This window comes from Rattus rattus, chromosome 16 (assembly GCF_011064425.1).
Source record: "Rattus rattus isolate New Zealand chromosome 16, Rrattus_CSIRO_v1, whole genome shotgun sequence".
Classification (NCBI taxonomy): domain Eukaryota; kingdom Metazoa; phylum Chordata; class Mammalia; order Rodentia; family Muridae; genus Rattus; species Rattus rattus.
The window spans coordinates 12754635-12779560 of record NC_046169.1 but is presented as its reverse complement, the minus strand read 5'-3'; the positions used below and the strand labels follow the sequence as shown (position 1 = coordinate 12779560).

Sequence of the window (24926 nt, the reverse complement as noted above, 5' to 3'; positions counted from 1 at the left end):
GGTTTAAAATAAAGCCCTTGCAGGGGAGGGAAGCCAGTCATGTCAGTCAAGCAGTCTGTCTGACTAAGAGCAAAACTTACAAAGAATCATGTGTGGAACTTTCAGCTATCTTGGCATTATTTTATGGTCACATATTTTGTTTTCATACAGTTCCGCGTGTTAAAAATCACTTGAAAATCTACTTGGTGCTCCCCCAGATAGTTCAGTCCTTCCCCGTAGCGCCCGCCGGGAGAGGCAGAGGGACGTCTGCCATCTTGGCCGCAACTATTTCTTACCCAGAATGGGGGAGCCACATATCCTTTTGAATTTATTTGCTACCTTAAAAACTCTTTTGGGCTACACGTAAACTCGTATGTCTTGAAAATAAATATTACAGTTGTTTTGAAATGTTTTTATGCATATCTGAGTTTTCTCGGGCTGGTCGTGAGGAATGAGGGCGTGGGTGTCTACCCCGAGCTACATCTTGGTATGACCCACTCGCTGCACGCACGTGGCTCCGCGCTAGCGGCGCGCGGTGATTTCTGGGAGTCGGAAGCAGGGCGGCCGAGCCGGGTGAGAAGCAGCGCGGGCCCATGCAGGACGCTGAGAACGTGGCGGCGCCCGAGGCGGCCGAGGAGCGGGCCGAGCCCGCGAGGCAGCAGCCGGTCTCCGAGTCACCGCCGACGGACGAGGCGGCAGGGTCTGGCGGGTCCGAAGTGGGGCGGACGGAAGACGCCGAGGAAGACGCCGAGGCCAGACCGGAGCCCGAGGTGAGGGCCAAGCCGGCGGCCCAATCCGAAGAGGAAACGGCGGCGAGTCCGGCCGCCTCGCCCACGCCGCAGTCGGCGCAGGAGCCCTCTGCTCCCGGGAAGGCGGAGGCCGGCGGAGAGCAGGCCAGGCACCCCTCGGCTAGAGCGGAGGAGGAGGGCGGGTCCGATGGGAGCGCGGCTGAGGCGGAGCCGCGGGCTCTGGAGAACGGAGAGGCAGATGAGCCCTCCTTCAGCGACCCCGAGGATTTCGTAGACGACGTGAGCGAGGAAGGTAAGGGCTGTGAGTCGTGATTATGTCCATGGTGAGGGTATCCACTTAAGTCGTCGAGAGCGCGAGGTCTCCCGGCTGCAACGACCCTCTGTTTCCTCTACTGTAAGGGGGATCATTTGGGGAGTCCGTTTCTCCGGGAAGACCTGGCGTCTCGGGGTTAGTGGAAGGGCAGAACGACCTGGAATATCTGGGGGTTATTCCATTTTCCCGGCCAAGATTTCCAGTGTTGGTCAGCTGGACTCTTCAGAGGGCCGAACAGGAGGGGACAGGTCGTGTGCAGAGCCTGGTGCCTTCCCCCTTGTTAGAAGTGCATTCCCAATGGTTTCCATAGTAAGGCATTGACTTCGGACCCAACCACATTACCGCCTGCTCATCTCTTTCTTAGGTCGGTACCCCGGACCATTCTTGTGTTGTACATTGCTTTTCATATTGTTGGTTTTGCAACTTACTTTGTTTTCTTCTATGGTGACTGGCGGTTTTTTTAAGGCATTGTTTCTGCCTACCTTCTCAGGAGCTAGATTCTTAAAATGTTTTCTGACAAGTTGATAGCATGTGTTCCTCTGCTGTTTCAATTTCATGCTGAAAGCGTACGAACCAGTTCATTCATGTGTTGTTGTGGCAAATAACCAAGAGGCGAAGGCCTAAGAACACCACTCTTTTTTTTTTTTTTTTTTTTAAATATGAGACAGGGCCTCACTCAGATCAGGCTGAAATTTAACTCTTGGTTCTTCTGTCCCAGTTTTCGTGGTGCTGGCCCTAAAGACATGTACCCCCAATCAATTGCTTTTGAACTACCAGTGATATTCCATGAAAATGTAGTGCCTCGATATAGTTGTGAACTTAGAGCTTAAAATATTTCAAGGGGTTGCCACTTGATGTCACCATTTTTTTGTTTGTGGAGGTTGTTTTTATCTCGTTGTAAAACAGGGTCTGGCCTAGCCCGGGCTGGCCAGCGCTTTATGAAGCCGAAGCTGTCTTTAAACAGATCCTCCTGCCTTCACTTTAAGATTGCCAGGATTTGAGGTATGAGTCACCAGGCCTGGCTTGTTTTACTGTATTTCTTAAGGTAAAAGATGTATTAGCATGAGAAGCAGGTTCTATAGGCTTCAGCCTTGAGGAAGTTTCTCTGGATAGAGTAGGTTTCTGGGTTCTCCTCTCGCCAGACTCCAGTGATCTCTAATGTGCCTGCTTCCCCCATGTTAGAGCCTAAGTTTTGACTTGTTGCTCTTTTGAGCCCTTGACTCCTTTGCTTACTTTGGGTCTGGACCCTTTCCCTGTCACTTCATGGTTTCAGACAGGACCCCCACACTGTACCCTAAATGCCCAGTAAGCATCCTTTGAACTACGCACATAGCACCATCTTTTCCCTTTTTCAAAGATCTGTTTTGTTTGTTTGTCTAATTAAAATTATGCACAGGATCATTTTGGCCACATGTCTGCATATCATATGTGTGTCTGGTGCCTGTGGAGGCCATTGGATCTCCTAGAACTGAAGTTAGAATTAGAATTGGTTGTAGGTACTGGGAATACTGCAAGATGAGTATTTAAAGGATTATTTGAGCCCATTTAGTATGTAGTTATTTTCCAGAACTGGGGATTATAGGAGTGAAGGGATGTTGGCTAGCATGGCTGCAAGGCCAGCCTGCCTCCATCGAGTCGGCTAGGAGCCCAGAGTGTCCACCCCAGTGTGTGCAGGGAAGGGGAGAGCAGTGAGGAGGATCTGGAACTCTTACAGCCGTCTGGCTTTGGGCATCAGGGTGTCTGTCACAAGGGTGGGAAGACAAACAGCTTTTGGTTTTTAACCGGGCGTAGTGTGGGATTTGTCTTGCCTCCTTGGCCCGTTTCATGTTAGTGTATGTCTCCTGTCTGTCACTGATCATGAGCAAGTTGTTTCCTCTAGTGTGGTGTGCGTGCCAGTCGCTACATGGGGCGCGCAAAGCCAGCCTGAGGTACATGGGACCTATGTCAAAAAACAGATAGAAGGGGGTCTAAGAGATGGCTCAGCACTTGCTGTTCTTCCAGAGAACCTGGGTTGATTCCCAGCTCCCACATGATGGCTCACAAGTCTTTGTAACTCCAGTTCAGGGACCTGATGATCATGTACCAGGCCTGCATGTGGTGCACAAACATACACAAAAGCAAAACATTCATACATTTTACAATAAAATGCAAAACCCCAAACAGATGAAAAGAAACGGTGTGTTTCATTATGAGGATACTGGGCTCTGCCCTTCTCAGGAGAAGCAGCTTGTTACAGGGTAGGGAGATGGTAGAGCTTTGAGCCCTGGGAAGGAGGCTAGTTTGTATGGAAGCTGGGCTTTTTTATTACATCTTGTTAAGTTCAGATCCAGCTTAGCAGGCTGTTTAATTGTACGGTGAGCAGGCTTTTAAAGGAACCCAGAGTTTCTGTAGTGAAGGTGTGTGACATTGCCATGTTGAAAATCTGCCTCTTGCCTCCTCATGCCTTGCCTGTCATTGATTTTGGCATCTTTGCAATGTGTCTTGCTTAATTAGGTTTCTTTTGCTGTGACAAAAGCAATTTATCCAAGGTCCATCATCCAAGGAAGTGAGGGCAGGAGCAGATGTAGAGGCAGGCCATGAGGACTGCTGCTGCTGGCCTGCTCCTTATGGCTGGCTCAGCCTGCTCTCTTAGACCATCCAGGGACAGCCTGGACGGCCCTGCCCACAGTGAGTTTTGTTCTCTCATACCAATGTGCAGTCAAAAACCAACCTACAAACTTGCCTGCAGGGGAGTCTGGTGGGGACATTTTCTCAAGTGAGGTTTACTGCTCCCAGATAACTCTAGTTGTGTCAAGGTGACATAAAATTAGCCAGCACAGAATGCAGAGGACTGTCTGTCGCATTGCTTTCCCCCATGTAGCACCCAGGACCTGGTGCATGCTAAGCAAGTGTTCTACCAAGCCATACTCCCAGCCCACCCACAGTGACCCTTAAAAAAAAGTCATTTGGTGAGCTGGTGCTGGACATTCGTGTAGCAGTCAGGACAGTGTTGAGGAGTTGGTTTTCTCCTTCCACAATGGGTTCCAGGGATTGCACTCAGGTCATCAGCCTTGTGTGACTAGTGTGTGACACACTGAGCCTTCCTGCAGGCCCAGAATTGCCTTTTATGTTTAAACATATATTACTTATTTATTTGTATCTTTTTTTTACATTTTATTTCGTATGTATGTTTACCTGCATTCATGTTTATGCACATGTGTGACTGGTATTTGTGGAGGCCAGAAGAGGGCATTAGGTTCTCTGGAACTGGGGTTGTAGCTGGTTGTGACCCACCATGTGGGTGCTGGGAACTGAACTCTGGTCCTGGAAGAATAACAAGTGATCTCAACTGCCGAGCCATCTCCCCACTCTCTCCCCGCTTCCATGTTTTCTATCTGAGACAAGGTCTTACTGTGACTCTGACTCTGATTCTTCTGGAACTACTAGGCTGCTCTTGAACTTATTTGCTGACCTCTGCCTTCTGAGTTGGGATGAAGGGCATTAGCTGGGCCAGACTTGTGTATTTTAAACAGATCTTGTGTAGACCTGGATCTGGGAGCATGGAAGCATCCTTCCGTTTAGCACGCCTTTCTCCTTGTGTACGTTTACTGTATTTGTGAAGGTGACATGTGTAGGCCTAAGGATTGTGTCAGGAGTGTTCTTTTGATCTTCACTACTCTTTTTGGAATTGACTCTATAGAATTCTGTAGATCAGGCTGGCCTCCAACTCAGAGATTAACCTGCCTCTCCCTCTAGTACAGGGATTAAAGGTGGGCACCATGACTTCCCAGCTCCCCCTTTAAAAAATGTTTTTAGTATCTGTATATATGTGTGAGGTTGTTAGATCCTGGAGTTACAACCCCTGTGTGAGCTGCCATGTGGGTGCTGGAAATTGAACCCAGGTCCTCTAGAAGAGCAGTCATTGCCTTTAACCAGTGAGCCATCTCTCCAGCCCCTAAGGTAGGGTTTCAAATTGAACCTGGAGCTCACCATTGCAGCTAGACTGGTTAGGCAGAAAGCCCCTGAGATCCTCCAGGCTCTGTCTACATAGCGCCGGGATTATAGATGTGGCTTTTTTTTGAGACAGAGTATTAACTGTGTAGTTGTGGCTGTCCTAGAATTCACTTTGTAGACCAGGCTGCCCTTGAATTCACAGAGGTCTGCCTGCCCAAGTCCTGTGATTGGAGGTCACAATGCAAATAAATCAGCTTGTGGGCAGCAAGCACTTTCCCCTGACTTAGACCCTCTGTCCAGCCCCACCTTTCACTTCTGAAATGCCCCAAAGGATGTGTGTTGACATTTAGGGGATTTAGCATGCTGGAGTTTCTTTTCTGTTTTTAAAGGATTTGTGTATGTGTGCACAGGTACCCTTGTAGGCCAGAGGTGTCCAGTCCCCTTGAACAGACTGTTGAGTGAACTGTCCAACATGGGTACTGGGAACAGAACTCAGGTACTCTGCAGGAGAGACAGTTGGTTTTTCCAGACATGGCTTCTCTGTGTAGACCAGGCTATGGTCTCAAACTCATATCACCTGCTTCTGCCTACCAAGTGCTGGGATTAAAGGCACCACCACCAACCATGGTACCTGCTCTTAATGCTGAGCTGTCTCTTACTGTTCTTAGCTAAGATCTGGGGATCTTAGGAGGCTGTCCTTGCCTTGAGGATGACCTTGAGCTCTAGGTCCTCCTACATTTTGCTGGGGTTGCAGGCATGTGCAGCCACCCCTGCAAAGATTGAATAAAAAAGAACAGTGATAGTAGCTAGAAATTCATGCAGTAGGCCATTTAAGTTTGTCTTTTGAGCAGTATTAGAGATTGAACCCAGGGCTACTACTGGGTTAGGTTGGGGTGCTACTGTTGTTCTATCTGTGGCCCTTTGTATTTTGTAATTTTTACAGTTATTGTTTTTGTGTGGAGTATGAACATGGCTGTGGGGGTCAGAGGGTAACTTTGAGGAATGGGTTCTTCCCATCTGGTTAAGTCAGGGTCAAGCTGGCCTTGAACTCCGATCCACAGGCATCGTCCACCTTCAAAGTGATGGGATTACATGCTTGCACCCCCTGTAGCAGCAGTTGGATCCATTTAGAGAATATTCCCATCTAAAGGAGGGTGAGCATCTGCTTCCTTAGAAGCCAAGTCCTGGTGTCTTTGTTCACCGTGAAAGCACTTGGGATAGATGCCTCTTAGACATGAGCAGCCTGCTGGTAATGAATGAGTGCTGCTTGGCTGAACTAGAAACCACTTGACATTTCCTTCACTCCTTCAGAACTACTTGGTGATGTACTCAAAGATCGGCCTCAGGAAGCGGATGGGATTGACTCGGTGATTGTTGTAGACAACGTTCCTCAGGTGGGACCCGACCGGCTTGAGAAGCTCAAAAATGTCATCCACAAGATCTTCTCCAAGTTTGGGAAAATCATAAATGACTATTACCCTGAAGAGGATGGAAAGACGAAAGGGTGAGTGTGATGGTTGCTGAAGCAGCAGTTGGGGGCTTGGGGTTTGTGTGTTCAGGCCACCCCAGAGGGGAGTGCGCCAGTGAAGTTTTGGTTCCCGGGTCCCCAGCAGTGAGTGACTGTAGCCTGAGGGCCCACAGAAGAAGCAGGCTATCCAAGATAGGTCCTAGATAAAGATAGCACTGGCCTGAAAGTGGACAAACCTGCCTGCAGGGTTTCTCTGGAAGTGCTTTTGAAAACATTTTAATTTCTCTGAAGTAGAGGTGAAACCTCCTAGTTAGCGATTTCCTACTGTCACCTAAGGCATGGGTGCAGCCTAAGGTGTGACCTGCAGTTCACTTCCATGCTTGAGTCTAGTCCTCCATTGTGTGCTTGGCACTACTGTAGGTTTAGACTCTCTGAAGGCCTGGGACTTCTCTGTCTGCCAGGACCAAGGTTCTTGAGCAATAGAATGGCTGCCCTCAGTGAACTGGACGGGGCAGAATAATCCACAATAGCTGTTGTATGGGGTTTATTTGCCTCTTGCCACTGCTGACAGACCTCCTTTAAATGTCACCTTGTCTTTAAGAGTTTTAAAAACTATAAAGTTAATTTTGGAAGAATCGTTGACTCTAGGCAGTACTGCCCTGTTTTATATTTTGTTGTTTGGTTTTTAATTGTTTTTTTATGTGTATGAATGTTTTACCTTTGTGTATGAATGTGCACCACATGTGTGCCTGGTCCTCTTGGAAGCCAGGAGGGATGTGATCCCTTAACTGGAATTATAGACACTTGTGAACTACCTTGTGGGTAGGTACTGGGGATTGAACCTGGGTCCTCTGCAAGAGCAGCCAGTGGTCTGGTTGTTGTTGTTGCTGTTGCTGTTGCTGTTGTTGCTGTGGCAGTCTGTGTAGCCTTGGCTGGCCTGGAACTTACAGAGTTCTTCCTGTCTCGTTGCTAGCTCTGGGATTAAAGGGGTGGGCTAGCTGGCTTCAGTGTTCTTAATTGCTGCTTAGTCACGTGGTTGAAGGGACATTCACTTGCTTTGTTAGATGCAAATTTCCTATGACGTGGAAGTGTGTATTGGTGACTTTTGGTTTTGTTGTTATTTGTTTGTTTTCTTGAGACAGGGTTTCTCTGTATAGCCCTGGCTGTCCTGGAACTAGCTCTGTAAACCAGGCTGGGTAATGGTGACTCTTAATGAGGTCATTACTAACTAGAAATGCTTCATATATCCTAGGTTTTGACATGCACATCACTGGACTGTCACAAGGAAATAACCATTTCTGTTAAACTTCTGTCATTTATAACCATGAAGTCACAGTCTTGATCTATTAAGATTTCTTAGGAAACTGCTTGGTCCTCAGTGTGACTGCCTTGGGGGTGCTGCAGGACAGACAGGACCTACCTGTGTTCATGTAGAATGGTCTCAGTGTGTACCTTAAGGATGCATATGTGCAAGCCGCTCACCTTCTCACTCAGGTACATCTTTCTGGAATACGCTTCTCCCGCCCATGCTGTGGATGCTGTGAAAAATGCAGATGGATACAAGCTGGACAAGCAGCACACGTTCCGGGTCAACCTCTTCACTGATTTTGATAAGTGAGTTGGAGCCTGAGATCTGTGGTTGTTGCCAGTGGGTGATGGGGCGTTCCTCAGTGGGTGCTGGTGGCCTTTCAGGTGATTGGTTTCTGTTGGCCAGGCAAGAACATTTTATGTCATGTTATGTTTTTGCTTTGAACTTGGGTGGGTGGAGAGGGTGTGGAGCAGCCTGGCTGTGCAACCCCTCCCCCCCAACCCCCATCCAGCCCGTGGAACTCAGCAGTGCCCATTCTGTTCCAGGTACATGACCATCAGTGATGAGTGGGACATTCCAGAGAAGCAGCCTTTCAAAGACCTGGTATGTTTTACAAAACGTCTGCCTTTGTAGTCAAAAGACATTTTGTAACTGAGGTGAAAGGGTATCCGTTGAACTCTCCTCATTTGTTGTCGAGTATGACAGTTATTGATTTTCTTCTATTAACACTAACGCAGTGTGCTCAGTCCCTCAGTGTTGGTTGTTTCAGGGCAATCTGCGCTATTGGCTGGAAGAGGCAGAGTGTAGAGATCAGTACAGTGTGATTTTTGAGAGCGGAGACCGGACATCCATCTTCTGGAATGACGTCAAGGACCCAGTCTCAATCGAAGAAAGAGCGGTGTGTACCAGCAGCTGGCCCTGGCCATGACCTCCCGTCTCCTTACAGAAGGGCTGGTTTCTGCCCCAGGAGCAGGTGAAGGCTCTTGTTCTCTGAGGCATTCTCTGAGAACAACTGTCACTCCTTTCCCTGCTTGGCGATGGGTTCTGAGAAGAGAAGATGCAGTGTAGAAGGAAGGGCCGCTGTGCTTGATGCTTTGTCGTTTTCACACTGCTGCTGCCTTCTTACAGAGATGGACAGAGACATATGTGCGCTGGTCCCCTAAGGGCACCTACCTGGCCACGTTCCATCAGCGGGGTATCGCCCTCTGGGGAGGGGACAAGTTCAAGCAGATCCAGAGGTTCAGCCACCAAGGCGTGCAGCTCATCGATTTCTCACCATGTGAAAGGTGCGTGACTCCATCTCGCCGCCTCAGGTGATCTGTAGGACTTTCAGACTTGGTAGAAAAACCCCAGGAGGCCTGAGAGCCAGCCTGGACCACATAGTGAGTTTGGGGCCAGGTTAAGCTCCATGAGAGCTGATCTTAAAAAAGCCTCAAAACAAAAGGAGAGAGAGAAGAGAGATGGTTTTCCAAGATTCTCCTGCCAGTACTTGGTCCTGTTCCTTTCCCTCCTCAAATAGTGTGCAAACTGCCAGAGCTGTGCGGTGGGTGGGTGGGTGAGCATTCAAGTTTTTCTTTTATTTTTGCTGTGACCCAGGGTCTCTGCTGTTGAGCTGCATCCTCCCCAGTCCCACACTGGAGCATCTGGAGGAGCAATAACTCCCTTGCTGTGCCTTCACTTTCCTGGGCCGCAGTGACACAGCCCACAGAAGGAACATTGCTTTTGTGCTTTGGCTTTTTCAGGAAAGAGACCACATGGACTGTAGTGTGGGTTTACATGTTTGTGTTCTGTTGACTTTAATCTCTTAACTGTGCTTAACGTATACTTCTTTTTTTTTTTTTTTTTTCCTGGAGCTGGGGACCGAACCCAGGGCCTTACGCTTGCTAGGCAAGCGCTCTACCACTGAGCTAAATCCCCAACCCCAACGTATACTTCTCACGGGTGTATGTGTTTATGTCCATGTAGGAAAAAACATGCACTGGGCTGGGTACTGTGAGGTTTTAGAACATACCCTCGATAGGGTGGACCCTGGACGTGTGCTCACCTCTCAGCCTAGCAGCCACCATGTGCTGGTACTCTGCTTCCAGGGGTACTACTCTATGCCAGCACTGATGCTTGGTGCCGTAATTCACTTCCTCTTCTAATTCAGGGACTGCACAGGGTTTTTTTTTTTTTTTTTTTTTTTTTTTGAGGGTTTCTTTCCCATGTCTGAATTAATCATGGAGCAGAGACTTGTAAAAAGTGAAGCCAGAGGAAGCTACCTACACTTGTATCAAAACAGAGAAAGCCACATCCTAACCATGTACCAACTGTGTTCCCAGAACACGGGTGAACTGACTATTGCAGAAGCACCTTGAACCCCACCAGCATTTGGGAAATAGAGGCAAGAGGATGGGACGTTAAAGTCCAATTTGGTCTGCATGAGATCCTGCCTCCAGAAAACAACAAAAACATACACTGGTTACCTGTACACAAAGGTTGTTGTACTGTGGGTGTGTGATTGGCCCCAGTCTCAGTGTCCTTAACTCTCATCCCTTAACCTGGCACATCCCTCCCTCCCTGTGTGCTGCTCTCAGAGTTTCAGAGTTCACTCTAGCAGCAGTGTGAAAAGTGAGTGTGAGGGGCTGGAGAGCTGGCTCAGTGGTAAGAGCACTTGTTCTTGCAGAGGACGCAGGTTTATTCCCAGCACCTACATAGTGGCTCACAACCATCCTAACTCCCTCTTCTAACTTCGGAGGGCACCAGCCATGCATGCAAGCAAAACACTCATACATATGAAATAAATAAATCTTTTAAAAAAAAGAAGTGGATGTGTGAGATAACTGCCTTTTGCCTGGGTGACTCTCAGTGTCCCTCCACCTCTTGGAAGCCAGTGCAGTTCCCACAATAGTTCACCCATGTTCTGGGAGAACAATTGGTACATGGTTAGGATGTGGCTTTCTCTGTTTTGATACATGGCTTGGCCCCAAGTCACTATAGCTGATGCTGGCATTGAACCCCTGATTATCCTGCCTTTACTCCCCAAGTGCTGGGATTTGTTTGGGCTGTGCACCACCACACCTGGCATGATCTGTCTGTTCACACGTCTGTCCTCTTGAACAAATGAGGCTGTCCTGTTTGTTAGTGCTCTGTGCTCTGGTTCTGTAGGTTGCAGGGTTGGGACTCACTCATTATAGGCTTCAGCAGTTGGTGTGATGTAACGTTGCTGATGAGGGTTTCAGTCTCACCAGCCTGATGCTGCAGCAGGAGGGCTTCTTGCTGGTGTTCTCTGGCTTGCTGGGCCTCTCCCGCTGCCCCTTGCTATGAGGGTTGTATCCTTAGGACACATCTACTTTATGAGAACAAATACAGATTTCTTCTACAATGAGAGTTAACCGCAGTCAGATAGGCTAATTTCCCGTTTCCCTGAAGTACACTCACTTTAGAACTGTATGTGACCATTTGTTCTCTTTATCTCATTCATCTTAATTACACCAATGCTCCTCCCTCTACACCAACCCACTCTAGCAGACTTGTCAGGCTGTTTGATTTACTTGGGGCCACTTGTGGGAACACCATTCTAGGTAACTTGTGTAGTGTCTTTGACAAACTTTGTACCTGGCTAGGCTCATCCTACTGGAAATGGGATTCTCACACCAAGGAAGTGCTGTACTAAGTGACCTTCCCTTGCAGATACCTGGTGACTTTCAGCCCACTGATGGACACTCAGGATGACCCTCAGGCCATCATTATCTGGGACATCCTCACAGGGCATAAGAAGAGAGGTTTTCACTGTGAAAGCTCAGCCCACTGGCCCATCTTCAAGTGAGTAGAACAAAACCCTGGTCTGCCTGTGGCCTGTTCCTGTCCTATCGCTGTGGCCTGACACTTCTTTTCTCCTCAGGTGGAGCCATGATGGCAAATTCTTTGCAAGAATGACCCTGGATACCCTTAGCATCTATGAAACACCTGTGAGTTCTGTTTTTCGTCTTTCTGGAGGTCTGGGCATTGAGCTAGACCTGCATGCTAGGCAGCTGCTCTATCAGTGAGCTGTGGCCTGGCTCCCATGGTTATTTTAGTGTTCCAGAAGGCTAAGCAGACTGTTGAGTGCATGCGTGGCAGCTGCACAGTGTTGAGGTGCGAGTGTGGACAGTCAGTGCTGTAGTAAGGGAGGTGAGGCTTTGTAGACTAGTGACAAAGGCCAGCCCACGCTATGCTGGGTGGAGGTGGGGACTCTCCTGCCCAGGCTGACTGAAGTTGTATTGGAAGTCTGTGTTGCTGCTGGCATTTGACTCCTGCTCATCTGTCCTCCATGCTTGGAGTGCTCCTAGATAGAGCTTGGAGTGCTCCCTAGATAGAGCTTGGAGTGCTCCCTAGATAGAGCTTGGAGTGCTCCCTAGATAGAGCTTGGAGTGCTCCCTAGATAGAGCAGAATCTTGTGTTAAAAGGGGGAAGGGGAGCTGGCAAGATGGCTCAGTGGGTGAAGATACTTACTGCCAAGTCTGACAACCAGAATTCAGTTCTTCCGCTGCACTGTGGAGGCCAGAACTTGCTTGTGCACACTAACTTCTGACCTGTACATGTGTACTGTGACATGTCCTCCCCTCTCCAGGATAAATTTAAAAAAGAGGTGCCTACAGTTGATGCTGCCTGACCTTTCTGAGCCGTAATTTTTATTTTATTTTTCCTTCTTTTCTTTCTCTCATGGGCAGTCCATGGGCCTTTTGGACAAGAAGAGCTTGAAGATCTCTGGAATAAAGTAAGTACTGTTTCTGGAAAGTCACTGCCAATGTTCTCTGGTTGCTATAGGATGATTACCTTCAAACAGCAGAAATCTCAGTCTTTGCCTCTTAAAACCAGAAGTCCAAGATAGCTGGTGCCTTCTGTCTGCTGGGAGCTTTCTCTTGAGTAGATGGTCGCTAGTTAGAAGGAACAGCTCTAAGGACCTTACTTTTAAGGTCCTTACTTTGTTTGCAGGGCATGGTAGTACAGGCCTTTAATCCCAGCATTGGGAGACAGAGTCTGTCAATGTCTACCGAGAAAGTTCCAAGGCTGTTACACAGAGGAGTTCTGTCTCCAAAAAAAACCCAAAAGGCATTTACTAGGTCCCCACCTTCCCTTCCTTAAGACCGATATGCCTCACAAGGGCCTCACCTATGGCCACCACCGCACAGTGCATTTTAGGAGCACAGGGTTTCTCTGTATAGCCTTGGCTGTCCTGGAACTCACTCTGTAGACCAAACTGGCCTCAAAAGTATAAAGGCCCACCTGCCTCTGCCTCCTGAGTGCTAGGATTAAAGTCCTGTACTGCCACCACCTGGCCAGGGTTTTGATTTTTTTTTTTTTTTTTTAAAGAAAAGAGTCAACTTTAGCTCAAGCTGGCCTGGAATTTGCTCAGTAGCAGAGTACAGTCTTGAACTCCCTATTCTCCCACAGTTCGGTACTACAGGCATATACAACCACATCTAGCTAGCACTCAGTTCTTTTTTAAAGAATTATTTGTTTTATGTACCTGAGCACACTGTCGCTGTCTTCAGACACACCAGTAGAAGGCATCGGATCCCATTACAAATGGTTTGTGAGCCACCATGTGGTTGCTAGGATTTGAACTCAGGACCTCTGGAAGAGCAGTCAGTGCTCTTAACCACTGAGCCATCCTTCCAGCTCATAGCACTCAGTTCTTAAGCAGTTCTTTGCTTCTTGTTTCTGCAAACATTGGGGTACTACAGTGGCTCCTGCTCATAGATCACAGAAATAATACTGAGGTCAAAGAGTCTTGCCCAGCTAGAGTAGGGACTGTGTGGGGATTTGACACAGTGCCTTATCCTCTTCAGAAAGCTCCCTGGTGGGTGGTGTTCTTGGGCTAAGGCTTAGGTGTGTGGCGAGGAACTGCAGCTCATTCTGTCTTAGGTGAGTGGGCACACATTTGTTTATCTGAAGTCATTTAGAGTTGGTCACTCCTGCGGTGGCGAAGGCTTATCGGCCCAGAGGACATTGGCATGTCTTCTTTTTCATTTCTCGATGTTATTTGGACTTTTAACAAAACTAAAATCAGGGCACTGATCTGACAAATTCAGAACCAGATTTGGATGTGGTGGTGAGCATCCGCACTTCTAGCTGGTCAGGAAGAGTTGTTTGAGTCTACAAGTTTGAGACCAGTCTAGGCAACAGGGCATCTCAACTGCAGCCAAATAGAAGACAAGAATGTGTTTATAGAGGCTTTCCACATGGCTCCCATGTCTGTCCTGCAGAGCAGTTAATAGAGAACAGATTGGGGGTTGGGGATTTAGCTCAGTGGTAGAGCGCTTGCCTAGGAAGCGCAAGGCTCTGGGTTTGGTCCCCAGCTCCGAAAAAAAGAACCAAAAAAAAAAAAAAAAAAATAGAGAACAGATTGTTCACCTGTCCTATCCTGTACCTTCTGACTTGCAGGTTCCCGCCTCCCACCCCCCTTTGGCACCTTGGCTGACCTTTAGACACCCTGCAGCTAGAGCCACCAGCCTGAAGTCCATTTGTAAAGAGCAAGGCTGGCGGCTGTGGGTGGGTACAGTGAGCAGCATCCTTGTGTCACAGCAGTGTGACTGTGCCCCAGGGCTGTGAGCAGGCTGTGTTGTACAGTACCTAGCACACAGCTGATGTGCACCAGGCTCAGAGCACAGCAGGTAGGGCAGGACGCCAGCATAGAGTAAATTGGTCATCCGTCTGCTGCTCAGAAATATGACCTTATCTGTTCTTCCCATAAACTTTATCTCTTTGTCCTACAGAGACTTTTCTTGGTCTCCGGGTGGTAACATCATTGCCTTTTGGGTGCCAGAAGACAAAGATATTCCAGCCAGGGTGACCCTGATGCAGCTCCCCACCAGACAGGAGATCCGAGTGAGGAATTTGTTCAATGTGGTTGATTGCAAGCTGCACTGGCAGAAAAATGGAGATTACCTGTGTGTAAAAGTGGACAGGACTCCGAAAGGCACACAGGTGAGTGCTTGCCGTGGGAGCCACTTCTAAATGAGCTGCTGCTTCTGAAGATTTGTTTCTGATTTTTGTTTGTATGTATGTGCGCAAAAGCCACGTGTGTGCAGTGTCTGGGGAGGCCGGAGAGAGCTTCATACTTCCTAGAGTTGCAGTTACAGTTGTGAGCTGCTTGGGGGAGTGCAAGTGACCTAATCTGAGCTCCTGCAGCCTCTCCAGCCTGTGCAGTTGTCTGTTGGGAGGTGTTAGTGGGTGGCTTGTTGTGTAGACTGTAGGGTAGGTACTCGTTGCCTGACCTAAAACTGTTAGCTGTCTCAAGATACTCTGGCTGAAAGCTTCTTTTGTTTGTTTGTCATGTTATCTTTTGTTTTTCATGACAAGATTTCTCTGGGTAGCCCTGCCTGTCATAGAACCCATACTTTAAATCAGGATGTCCTCACACTAGAAATCTTCCTGCCTCTGCCTCCTGAGTGCTGGGATTACTGCCAGGCTGGGTTAATGGCACCACCCCCCCACCCCCCCAGCTGGGGACCGAACCCAGGGCCTTGCGCTCGCTAGGCAAGTGCTCTACCACTGAGCTAAAATCCCCCACCCTAAGGGTTAATGGCTTCTTAAACTCTGACTTTCGTAATTGCTTTCCACCCGAGAAATTTTTGTCCCCAGTTTTATAAGCACAGGGTGGGTTTAAAAACCCAGCATAAACTGATCATCATAATTGCATGTATGTCTGTTTGTGCAGTGCTCTAGGGGGCCAGAAAAAGGCATTAGATCCCTTGGACCTGGAGTTACAGACAGTGGTGGGCTGCCATGTGAGTGCTGGGAATTGAGCCCAGGTTTTCTAGAGCAGCCAGTGTTCCTCTCTATCCAGCCCTGTGCAAGTTAAACCTTGGCCTGATTTTTGGTTCTGTGCAATGTTTTTCAGAGTTGATGGATGTTTTTGAACATTTAATTGTCAGTGCTGAGAATATGTCACCTAAATCAGTATATAGCAAAGGGCAGATGTAGTGTTTAGAGCAGTTTCCAAATTTTGTAGAATTAAGCGGACTTTTTTTTTTTTTTTAATAAAACTCAAGTCAGCAACTCAAACAGAATAATATTTCAAAACAAATACTCTTAACAATATAATTCAGAGACCCTACTAATTTAATACATGCTGAAGAATGATGAAAAATAATAGTTAAACCATTAAGGATTGTTTTTTTTTGTTTTGTTTTGTTTGGTAAGAAATAAATTTAAGTACAGTAGAGACAACACAGTTGTGACTTGTAACAGTGTGAATCTGAGCTTGAGGCAGCCTCAGCCTGACGGCACTCTAGACCACAGCTGCTGGGAAGTTCATGGTGCCTCAGTGTGGGCAAGCGCTCTACCACTGAGCTAAATCCCCAACCCAGTAGTCAGCACTCTTAACCCCTGAGCCATGTCTCCCATATTTTTTGGTTCTGGGTATTCTTGAACTCAGTGATTCTCTTGCTTTAACCTCGAGTGCTGTATCACAGGCATGCACCACCAAGCCTGTCCCAACTAATTGTTCTCAAGATGTAATTCATATACCAAAATGCTTTTAAGTGGCGAGCCGGCTCCCTGGCTTTGGGTGTGTTCAGCAGGTCACATGGGCATGCTAAGCTGCCTCTCCTTTCCACACTGCTCCTTGGTCCGCCCTTCTATTTTGTGTCCCTATGCCGGTGTCATTCAGGCAACCCCCTGATTGCTGGTCAAATGTTCTATTGAGCTATGCCTCCATCCCTCTCCTCTCCTCACTTCTTGACAGCCTCTGGTCTGCTTTCTCTGGGTGTCTTTGTTAGGAACATTCCCCTGCAGTCTGTGGCCCTTCGTGTCCAGCCTCTCTGACCTCACCCTTTTTTATATTGTAGCATGCATCAGCATTTCATTCTACTCTTTTTCATAGTTGACTGGTATTCCAGCACACACATGCATCTACATGTTAGTGGGCTGGCATTAAGGTGGGCGAGTAGTTACTGAGTCTGCTGCTGGGTATAGTGCATTGAAGGTCATGGTGCAGGTTGCTCTACAGTGTGCAAATCCATCGTTCCCTCTGGTAAACTCCCCTAGATGTGCTGCAGAGTGTGCTTGGGCTATGCTGTCATACCAGCCTTGGCACCACATCAGGGTTGTGGGTGTGCTGGTGAGTGAGTGCTGTCTTCTGTCTGATCATCATTTGTACCCCCATATTTTCATGCCTTCCAGAGCATTATCCTTCCTGTTTTGCTTTTGTCAACAGGGAGTTGTCACAAATTTTGAAATCTTCCGAATGAGGGAGAAACAGGTACCTGTTGACGTCGTTGAGATGAAAGGTAAGCAGGAAGGGCCGTCGTGCCCTTGTCTTGTACAGCTTCTACGTGAGATGGGTGTTCAGAGCGGCGTACTGAAGTGGGATCTCAGCAAGAGCAGCTACCCCAGATCAGCCTGACCTAGGTTAGACCTGCATGTAGGTTAGGTTGGCTAGCCACAGGGGCACACCATGCCTGGAGTTACCTTGAAGAGCTTCTTGCTGGTTGTATTTTTGACTGATTTTGTTTGTGTCTGAAATATATTCGTTCTGTAGCCCATCTGCTCTTGAACACCAATCTTTCTGCCTTGGCCTCTCGAGTTTGGAATTGTAAGCCTGTGCCACCAGGCTTGGCCTGCCTTCCCTTCCCTTTCCTTTTTCTCTCTGGAAAAAAAAAGTATTTCTTTTTTAAGTGGGGTATTTTGAGACAGGATCTCACTATGTATTCTTTGGTACCTGGAATTCATAGAGATCCACCTGCCTCTACCTCCCAAGTGTTGGGATTAAAGGCGAGCACCACCACCGCCCAGCAACATAAAGGTTGATGTACTTTACTCATGTGTTAGTTCCAGCCTTAGTCTTAGTGCCTGTGCCTCTCATTGGCTTTCAGTTTGTTTCACTATAGAAGACCACAGCTAAGTTGTTAAGTCCTTAAGTCAGTTAAGGAAAAGACAGTTTGGTGGCACCTGCCTGTGATCGTAGCTTGCAGGAAGCCAGGGCTGGAACAGTCCAAGTTCTAGGCTAGCTTGGACTTGTTATTAAAACAACGTCCCAATCGATAAACGAACTGCTTTTGAACTCTGCTGACTTCTCTTTGCTTTTGCTGTCTTTTGATCTGTGGTCCTGCTAGTGGATTAGGAGTGCTTTTCTCCAGTTGAATGAAGATCTTTGAAAATGGAGATTTTGTTATGAAAGATTAGGACAACTGACTCCTCTTTCCTGCTGGTTGTAGAGACCATCATAGCCTTTGCCTGGGAACCCAATGGCAGTAAGTTTGCTGTGCTTCATGGTGAGGCCCCTCGGATATCTGTCTCCTTCTACCACGTGAAGAGCAATGGGAAGATTGAACTCATCAGTGAGTAGTCTGCCCTTGGCCTCTCTCTGCAGAGCTCAGGGGCCGGGATTCTAGCTGTGCGGGAGATGATAGCGGGGTTGGGATGACTCAGGACAGGGGCACATACTTCATATCCACCGAGCCTTGTCCGAGTGAGTCAGTAAGTTGGCCCTTACTGCCCCTGCCCTTCAGCCTGGCTTAGCCCTCGAGTCCTCTGCTCGGCTCCTCTGTTCTCCTCTGTTCTCATTCCCGTTCCTGCAGCAGGGCTCACCTAAAAGACGCTCCCCTTTGGCATGGGGGCCGAGTGTGGCCTTGCTTAGACTCCCAAAGGGCTGCTGCCTACTCTTGTCTTTGTCGTGACAGCCCCACAGCAGGGTTAGGGCTCAGGGCAAGCTGAACCTAAACCCACAGTGTGGCCCCCACTGGGATGATCTGCAGGGTGGCCCCAGGCTGTATTTCATAAGTTCTTTATAGGACACCAGCTACCCTGTTCCCTCTGCTGTAGCAGTCATACCATGGTTTCCTTGGACTTCTGTGAACAGTGTGCTTTCCCTCACCTGGGTCTAACCATTTGTGACAGAATCAGCTAGTGTGTTGTAAAGTCCACCCTGGTGTTGGTTCTCTTGGATATGTAAGAGGTGGACAATTGCAGACAATCAAAAGGTTTCTGTCCCACTATAACAGACACCAGGAGACGTGTCATTTATTCTCCAGATGTCTGTGATTCAGCTCTCACCAGGGTCAGTCAATGCTCCTCTGTGCTTTGGGGCCAGATGGGACATTTGTCCTGCAGCTCTCTGTGACTCTCCCCTCCCCACCCCCCATATGGGAAGATGGCTGTTTTGCCAAGACTGAGAGAGTCTTTGGGTGACCTGGGTTATTGCCACATTTGCTTTGTCAGTTTCACCCAGGGTCAGGGTGACTGGGAAGATGGTTTACTTGATGTTCCGTAAGCACACTGAAAGATGGTGACTTTGGTAGCTTGACCCATGGTGCTGTTGGTGGACCCTAAGGGCTCCCGAGATGAGTCACTGTATTTGCTGTCAGTGCAGTCTTTGCCTGTGAAGTTGAAAATAGTATCCACCAGACTTCTGTAATAGCCAGCAGCCACCAGCCAGAAGCATGCATCATGACTTTAGGCATAACTGAACGGGGGCGGGGGTATGGTTTTGAAATAGTTCTCCCAAAGTGACCAGTGGGTTTGTGTTGGAGTCATATGTGCACTCTGTTTCTGTCAGCTCTCCTCACCAGTGTGGCATTGTGTCTTAGCTGGAGAGGCGCCGGCACAGTCCCTCACAGGAACTTGTTTTCCTTGCAGAGATGTTTGACAAGCAGCAAGCCAATACCATCTTCTGGAGTCCCCAGGGGCAGTTCGTGGTACTGGCCGGGCTGAGGAGGTGGGTTGGGGCCCTGCCCGCTAAGGCAGCGTCCTGCTCCTGAGGGTTTATGTTGGTGGAGTGCATCATCTCACAAGATATTTATCACAGCCAAGCCTCTGGCCAAGCCAGGCTGATTGAAGTAGTGACTTGCAGATGACATGTGCTCTGTGATCATAGCCTTGCACCCCTCCTGTGAATGCCACGTCTTCCAGTGGGACAGATGCGTAGCTGGAGGCTGTCCTGCCCTCTGGTTGGGGTGCCTTTCACTTGTTCCCCTGCATTCCAGCCGAGCACATAGGAGTAGTGAGCAAGTCCAGCCCTGCCCTCTGCTGGGAAGGACTACTGTGGCTTGCTCCCACCATGGAAGCTTCCACACACAACATCTTCTCTAGACGCCACAGAGCACTGTGTACACCATTCATGTCCTTAGGAAATTTGTCACTGTGAGGGCGATAGGGCCGAGGCCCAGGGAACTAACTTCAGCCCAGCAGAGCCCTTGGTCCTTTCTCACCCTTGTAACTCAGTTGGAGTGAGGGGCATTGGACCTCTCAGTAGGGTGCAAGGGGATTGTGAAATACAGCTGCCCTGTCATCCCACAGCATGAATGGCGCCTTGGCGTTTGTCGACACTTCAGACTGCACCGTCATGAACATTGCAGAGCACTACATGGCCTCCGACGTCGAATGGGACCCAACTGGCCGCTATGTGGTTACCTCTGTGTCATGGTGGAGCCATAAGGTAGACGATGGCAGGTGCTGGGCCCTTGGGGAATGAAATCTCTCAGGGCCAGCAACAGAAACTGTTTTCTGTAGGATTGTTGTATCCAGGACCCCAGGGTGAGAGAGCATTGCTCACGAACCTTTGTGGCTTAGGGAGACAGTTTGGTCCACTGTTTCTCAAACTCACTGCTGAGAGGCCAGCTGCCAGAGCATTGGGCATGTCTGCTTGGCAGGGCCTGCTGGAGCATGGGTCACTGCCTCCTGAGGGCAGACTGCCTCCTGTGTTTACTATTGGGTGGACAATTGAGCCAGTCCATGCAAACAAAACCTGTGAGCTCAGAGGGCTCCAGCTGATGAGATGACCTCTTGCTTCCCAGATGGCTTTGAGTAGTATCTGGCATAGCACTCTCTGTGTTCGTTCATTCCAGGGTGTGCTGTCTAGAACTCATCCCAAGTGCCAGTGCAGCACAGCCCATCCCAACACTTGTTTAATTTAGCATCTTGTAGGACTGGGAATGTCAGTGCATAGCAGCTGCCTGGGTTCTACCCCAGCATCTCCCACCTCCATAAAAGAGGAAGGAAGGAAGTGAGAGTCTTCCAAGCCCATGTGGGACTCGGCCATTTAGTTCACAGAACTCCTAAAGAGCGGGTTGGCAGCAGGGAGCCCAGCGTTTGAGTGAGTCAGAGCTCAGTCAAGAGTCCTGCCGGGAAAGCTAAGCTGTAGTTGCTGCTGTTCTGATTGGCACTGCTGTAGAAGGTTCTGGTCATAGACCAGTGATCAGCAGGCCCCTGCAGGAGGGGCAGGGGTTGGTTCTGTCTCCAATGTGCTGTGTCTTGGGCAACTAGAGCACAGGTTGGTGCTGTACCGCCAAGAGTAAAGGTCCCAGGGTGGCCTTGCACATTTTACATGATGGGCCCCCACTGCCCTCTAGGTGGACAATGCTTATTGGCTGTGGACCTTCCAAGGTCGCCTTCTCCAGAAGAACAACAAGGACCGCTTCTGTCAGCTGCTCTGGAGACCAAGACCCCCAACACTCCTCAGTCAGGATCAGATAAAGGTCTGTGTTCCCTGCCTAGTTGGGGTAAGGGAGCGGTTGTCCATCTATGACTGCACAGGGCAGTCAGTGGGGAGTGGAGGAGGTAGGCATGGAGAGGGCTCTGAGATGAGGGCCAATGAGACCTGACCTGAAGCCGTGTCAGGCTAGGCAGTGCTTATAATCCCAGGAAGCTGAGGCAGGAGGATGGCGAGTTCTTTTCAGACTCTGAGGTATAGTGACAAGATGACCTTATCATGTCTTCCTTCCCTTCCCCCTCCCCACTTCTTCAGAAAACCCATGACAGTCAGTCTAAGCCAGACAGGCTGTGCACAAGTTCCAGTGGGATTGGGAGAGCTCAGAAGGGGTTATATAATGGGATAGGCTTGTTGTGCTAGGTCAGAGCTGGGAGTGACTCACCCTAGGAATCCTCTCCATGAGTGATCTGGGCATGCTGGTGCCCTGGGGCTGGTCCTGAAGGCTGTCGTCACTGCACACTGGCATCTTTGTGACAGCAGTTGTGGATATTGCTTTGAAGGCTCAATCCTGAGAGACTTGTCTTGGTTTCAGCAAATTAAAAAGGATCTGAAGAAGTACTCTAAGATCTTTGAGCAGAAGGATCGCTTGAGCCAGTCCAAAGCTTCAAAGGTGAGCCTAAGGGGATGCCCATAGGAGCCCATCTCTATCTTACCCTGGACACTAGTCAGAAGGAGTGCCAGGAGCCTGGTCTGGCTTGTTCTCCCGCTGTGAAGGGTAACTAGCAATGGGGAGCAGAGGCCATCACTGGTCCTTGGAACCAGCACCCACTAACACCGAGTAAAGGCTGGCTTTTCCTCACTAGCAGCAAGGAGGGATATGATTAGGAAGAGAAGGTCCCACTTAAGGGAGGCTCTCCAGAAGGGTTGTCTGGCACACAAGGCACTGACATCTTCTGCATTCACCAATGGGTGCTACATAGGGCAGGACCATTGTCATTGAGCAAGAATGTCCTGGATGGGGGCTGGAGAGATGACTCGTGGTTAAGAGCACTGGCTGCTCTTCCAGAAGTTCTGAGTTCAACTCCCAGCAACCACATGGTGGCTCACAACCATCTGTAATGTAATCTCCTGCCCTCTTCTGGTGTGTAGACATATATGCAGGTAGAACACTATGTACACAACCTTTTTTAAAAAGGGGGGGGCGGTGTTGGGGATTTAGCTCAGTGGTAGAGTGCTTGCCTAGCAAGCGCAAGGCCCTGGGTTCGGTTCCCAGCTCCGAAAACAAAACAAAACAAAAGCAAAAACAAACAAAAAAAAAACCCTAAGAATATTAGCCCTACAACTTTCCCTACCTGACAGGAACTGGTGGAAAGAAGGCGGACCATGATGGAGGACTTCCGGCAATACCGAAAAATGGCCCAGGAACTCTATATGAAGCAGAAGAGTGAGCGTCTAGAGCTACGGGGAGGTAACCAAGCTTCTGGGCTTGTCTGCAAGTGGGGTGGTCCCCCCGAGGGCCCTGCAACTGGCTTTGCAGCCAGGTCCCAGGGGTCAGTCTGTTGTCTGTTCTCTCAGGGGTGGACACTGACGAGCTGGACAGCAACGTGGATGACTGGGAGGAAGAGACCATTGAGTTTTTTGTCACTGAAGAGGTCATTCCTCTGGGAAGTCAGGAGTGACCTCAGCACTGTGGTAAGACTTGGGAACATGAAGATGGGTTTGCTGATGAGTCTCTGGCTGCTTGTCAGACCACAACAGAGAAGACACCCCAGGAAGATGGCAGTGCTGCCGCTAGTGGTTGGTAGGAGCTTGGGGTGAAGCAGAGGCGGGCATGACCATCTCCAGATCAGGCACAGCCCTGTCACCCATGTTGATATTGTTGGTACAGGCTACAGTACAGGAGTGAGTGTCTGTCTGCCTGCATGTGTACTTAGTGCTGGGCTCCTTCAGGAACCATGAGAGAGAATGAAGCCTCTCAAGGCCTGGAGTGTGCTCAGTAAAGAATCCAGCTGTGGGGGTTGGGGATTTAGCTCAGTGGTAGAGCTCTTGCCTAGGGAAGCGCAAGGCCCTGGGTTCGGTCCCCAGCTCCAAAAAAAAGAACCAAAAAAAAAAAAAAAAAAAAAAAAAAAAAATCCAGCTGTGGTCCCTTGCTCTGTGTCTGACTAAATGGTGGTTCATCTGTTGCAGTGTCACTGTGCCGTGCCCAAGGTCCAAGGCCACACTCTTCACAGAGAGCCTCGGGCTGGGTTCTCACCTGTGCTTTCCTGCTCTGGACTGCGAGTGCACCCAGGGCTCTTCCATCCCGACACAGCTCTGTGCCTTCAGCCCCGGGTCCTCAGCGGGGACACGAGCCTCTGCTCTCACAATGCCCTGTTTGGGTTTTTATCAGCCGTGTCTGCATTGGAGCCTCACTGCAGTGTTCCTGGTGGCTCCTTTAACTCCTGCTGCTGCCCATGGGGTTTCCAGAGCCTCCACTTCCAGCTCAGTGGGATTTCCATTCATGGACTTGCTGTTCCTGTGTGGGCCAGTGTCGTGTGGCCATCAGGAAGTCTGCACACCCAACACTTACTGTGCCAGAAACTCTGGAGGCACCCAGCACCTCACAGCTGTTCAGGTTGTGGCAGGGCCTCTGCTCAAGTTGGATGTGGAAATAAAAGCAACCCTGTGTGAAACACTGTCCTGATCTCTCTGTAGCAAAGTGGCCTGGAGGCCTGCCCCTTCCCTCTCCCTAGGGTGAGGTGGGGGCATGTGCGCACTGCTCCTGGGTTGTTGTTGAGAGCCTGCCTGTCGGAACCTCTCAGGATACATTGGCCAGGTTGGAAAGCGGGTAGAGGGGGCCAGCCACTTGACATGTACCTGTGAGGTTGTCTAGTGTCCAGCAGAGAAGACAGCAGACAGGCGTAGGTGAGCTTCACCCAGCATGAGCTGTGTGTGTGCTGCTCATCCTGCATTTCACAGGCGGCTCCCACCTGCCTCTGCACCTCTGGTGACCAGAGAGCCACCCCGCAGGGCCTGCAGCCATCCCATGTCTGTAGAGCATGTACGTCTAGCAGAGGACAGGCTGTTCAGCATATGGAGCAGACGACAAGATCAGTAGTTTCACGCTTCACTGGGAGGTGGCTCGCCATTCCTCCCGTGTCTTGGGTTCTTTATTCCTTTGACCTCTCTGCAGTTAGATCATGGTTGCAGTCCTCTTCAGTTTACCCCACAGCGTTGGCCACCCCGTGTTCTTTAAACACTTGTTGGTTTTTTTTTTTTTTTTTTTTAGTTTCATAGCAGTGAGAAAAAGGCACAGGCTCTTCACTTTGAAACTTGATTGTGATTTGTTTTTGTAATTTGTTTCTGTGATTTGTAAGTAAAAGCAGTTGTGTGGTGCAGCTGGAACTTAGGGAGAGCTCCTGCCCCAGGACAACTGCTCAGTGCTTGGGAGGGTTTAGGAGAGCTACAGACTTAAACTCCGCCTTGGCTCCAGGATGGGTGGGGATGTACCTTTGGGCCCTAGTCCCAGCCAATCTTTCTTGCCCTGTGTCGTCAGGCATTTCCTGGCTTCCAAGGTTGACCAAGGAGGAATGTAATCTAAGGAGAGGTCACTCCGGCCTCCCACAGCTGATCAGTTTGATTTCTGAGAGAGGGGTGGCTTGCTTCAGGGGAGCCTGGAACTTCCATTTCCCATGACCCAAGTGTCGTTAGCCTGAGCTCTAGGCACAGTCCTCTCAGCCCAAGTCCTCATAGCATCAGTCTATAGCTTACTTTCGTTTTTGTCAAGATTGGAGTTTCTC

The 24926-nt window shown here is 49.2% G+C and overlaps 1 protein-coding gene across 1 annotated transcript; it reads left to right on the top strand.

The window, feature by feature from the left end:
- The first annotated feature begins 509 nt into the window (after window positions 1-509).
- Window positions 510-23822, top strand: Eif3b (eukaryotic translation initiation factor 3 subunit B). The gene is made up of 19 exons (XM_032886693.1): window positions 510-1020; window positions 6286-6478; window positions 7937-8056; window positions 8297-8354; window positions 8521-8649; window positions 8880-9037; window positions 11424-11555; window positions 11635-11701; window positions 12443-12489; window positions 14492-14702; window positions 16936-17008; window positions 17936-18058; window positions 19356-19434; window positions 20016-20154; window positions 21068-21193; window positions 21740-21817; window positions 22507-22615; window positions 22723-22839; window positions 23335-23822. Exons 1-18 carry the CDS (start codon window positions 573-575, stop codon window positions 22824-22826), a joined length of 2394 nt encoding a protein of 797 aa, XP_032742584.1. The 5' UTR covers window positions 510-572; the 3' UTR covers window positions 22827-22839; window positions 23335-23822.
- Window positions 23823-24926: the final 1104 nt, after the last annotated feature.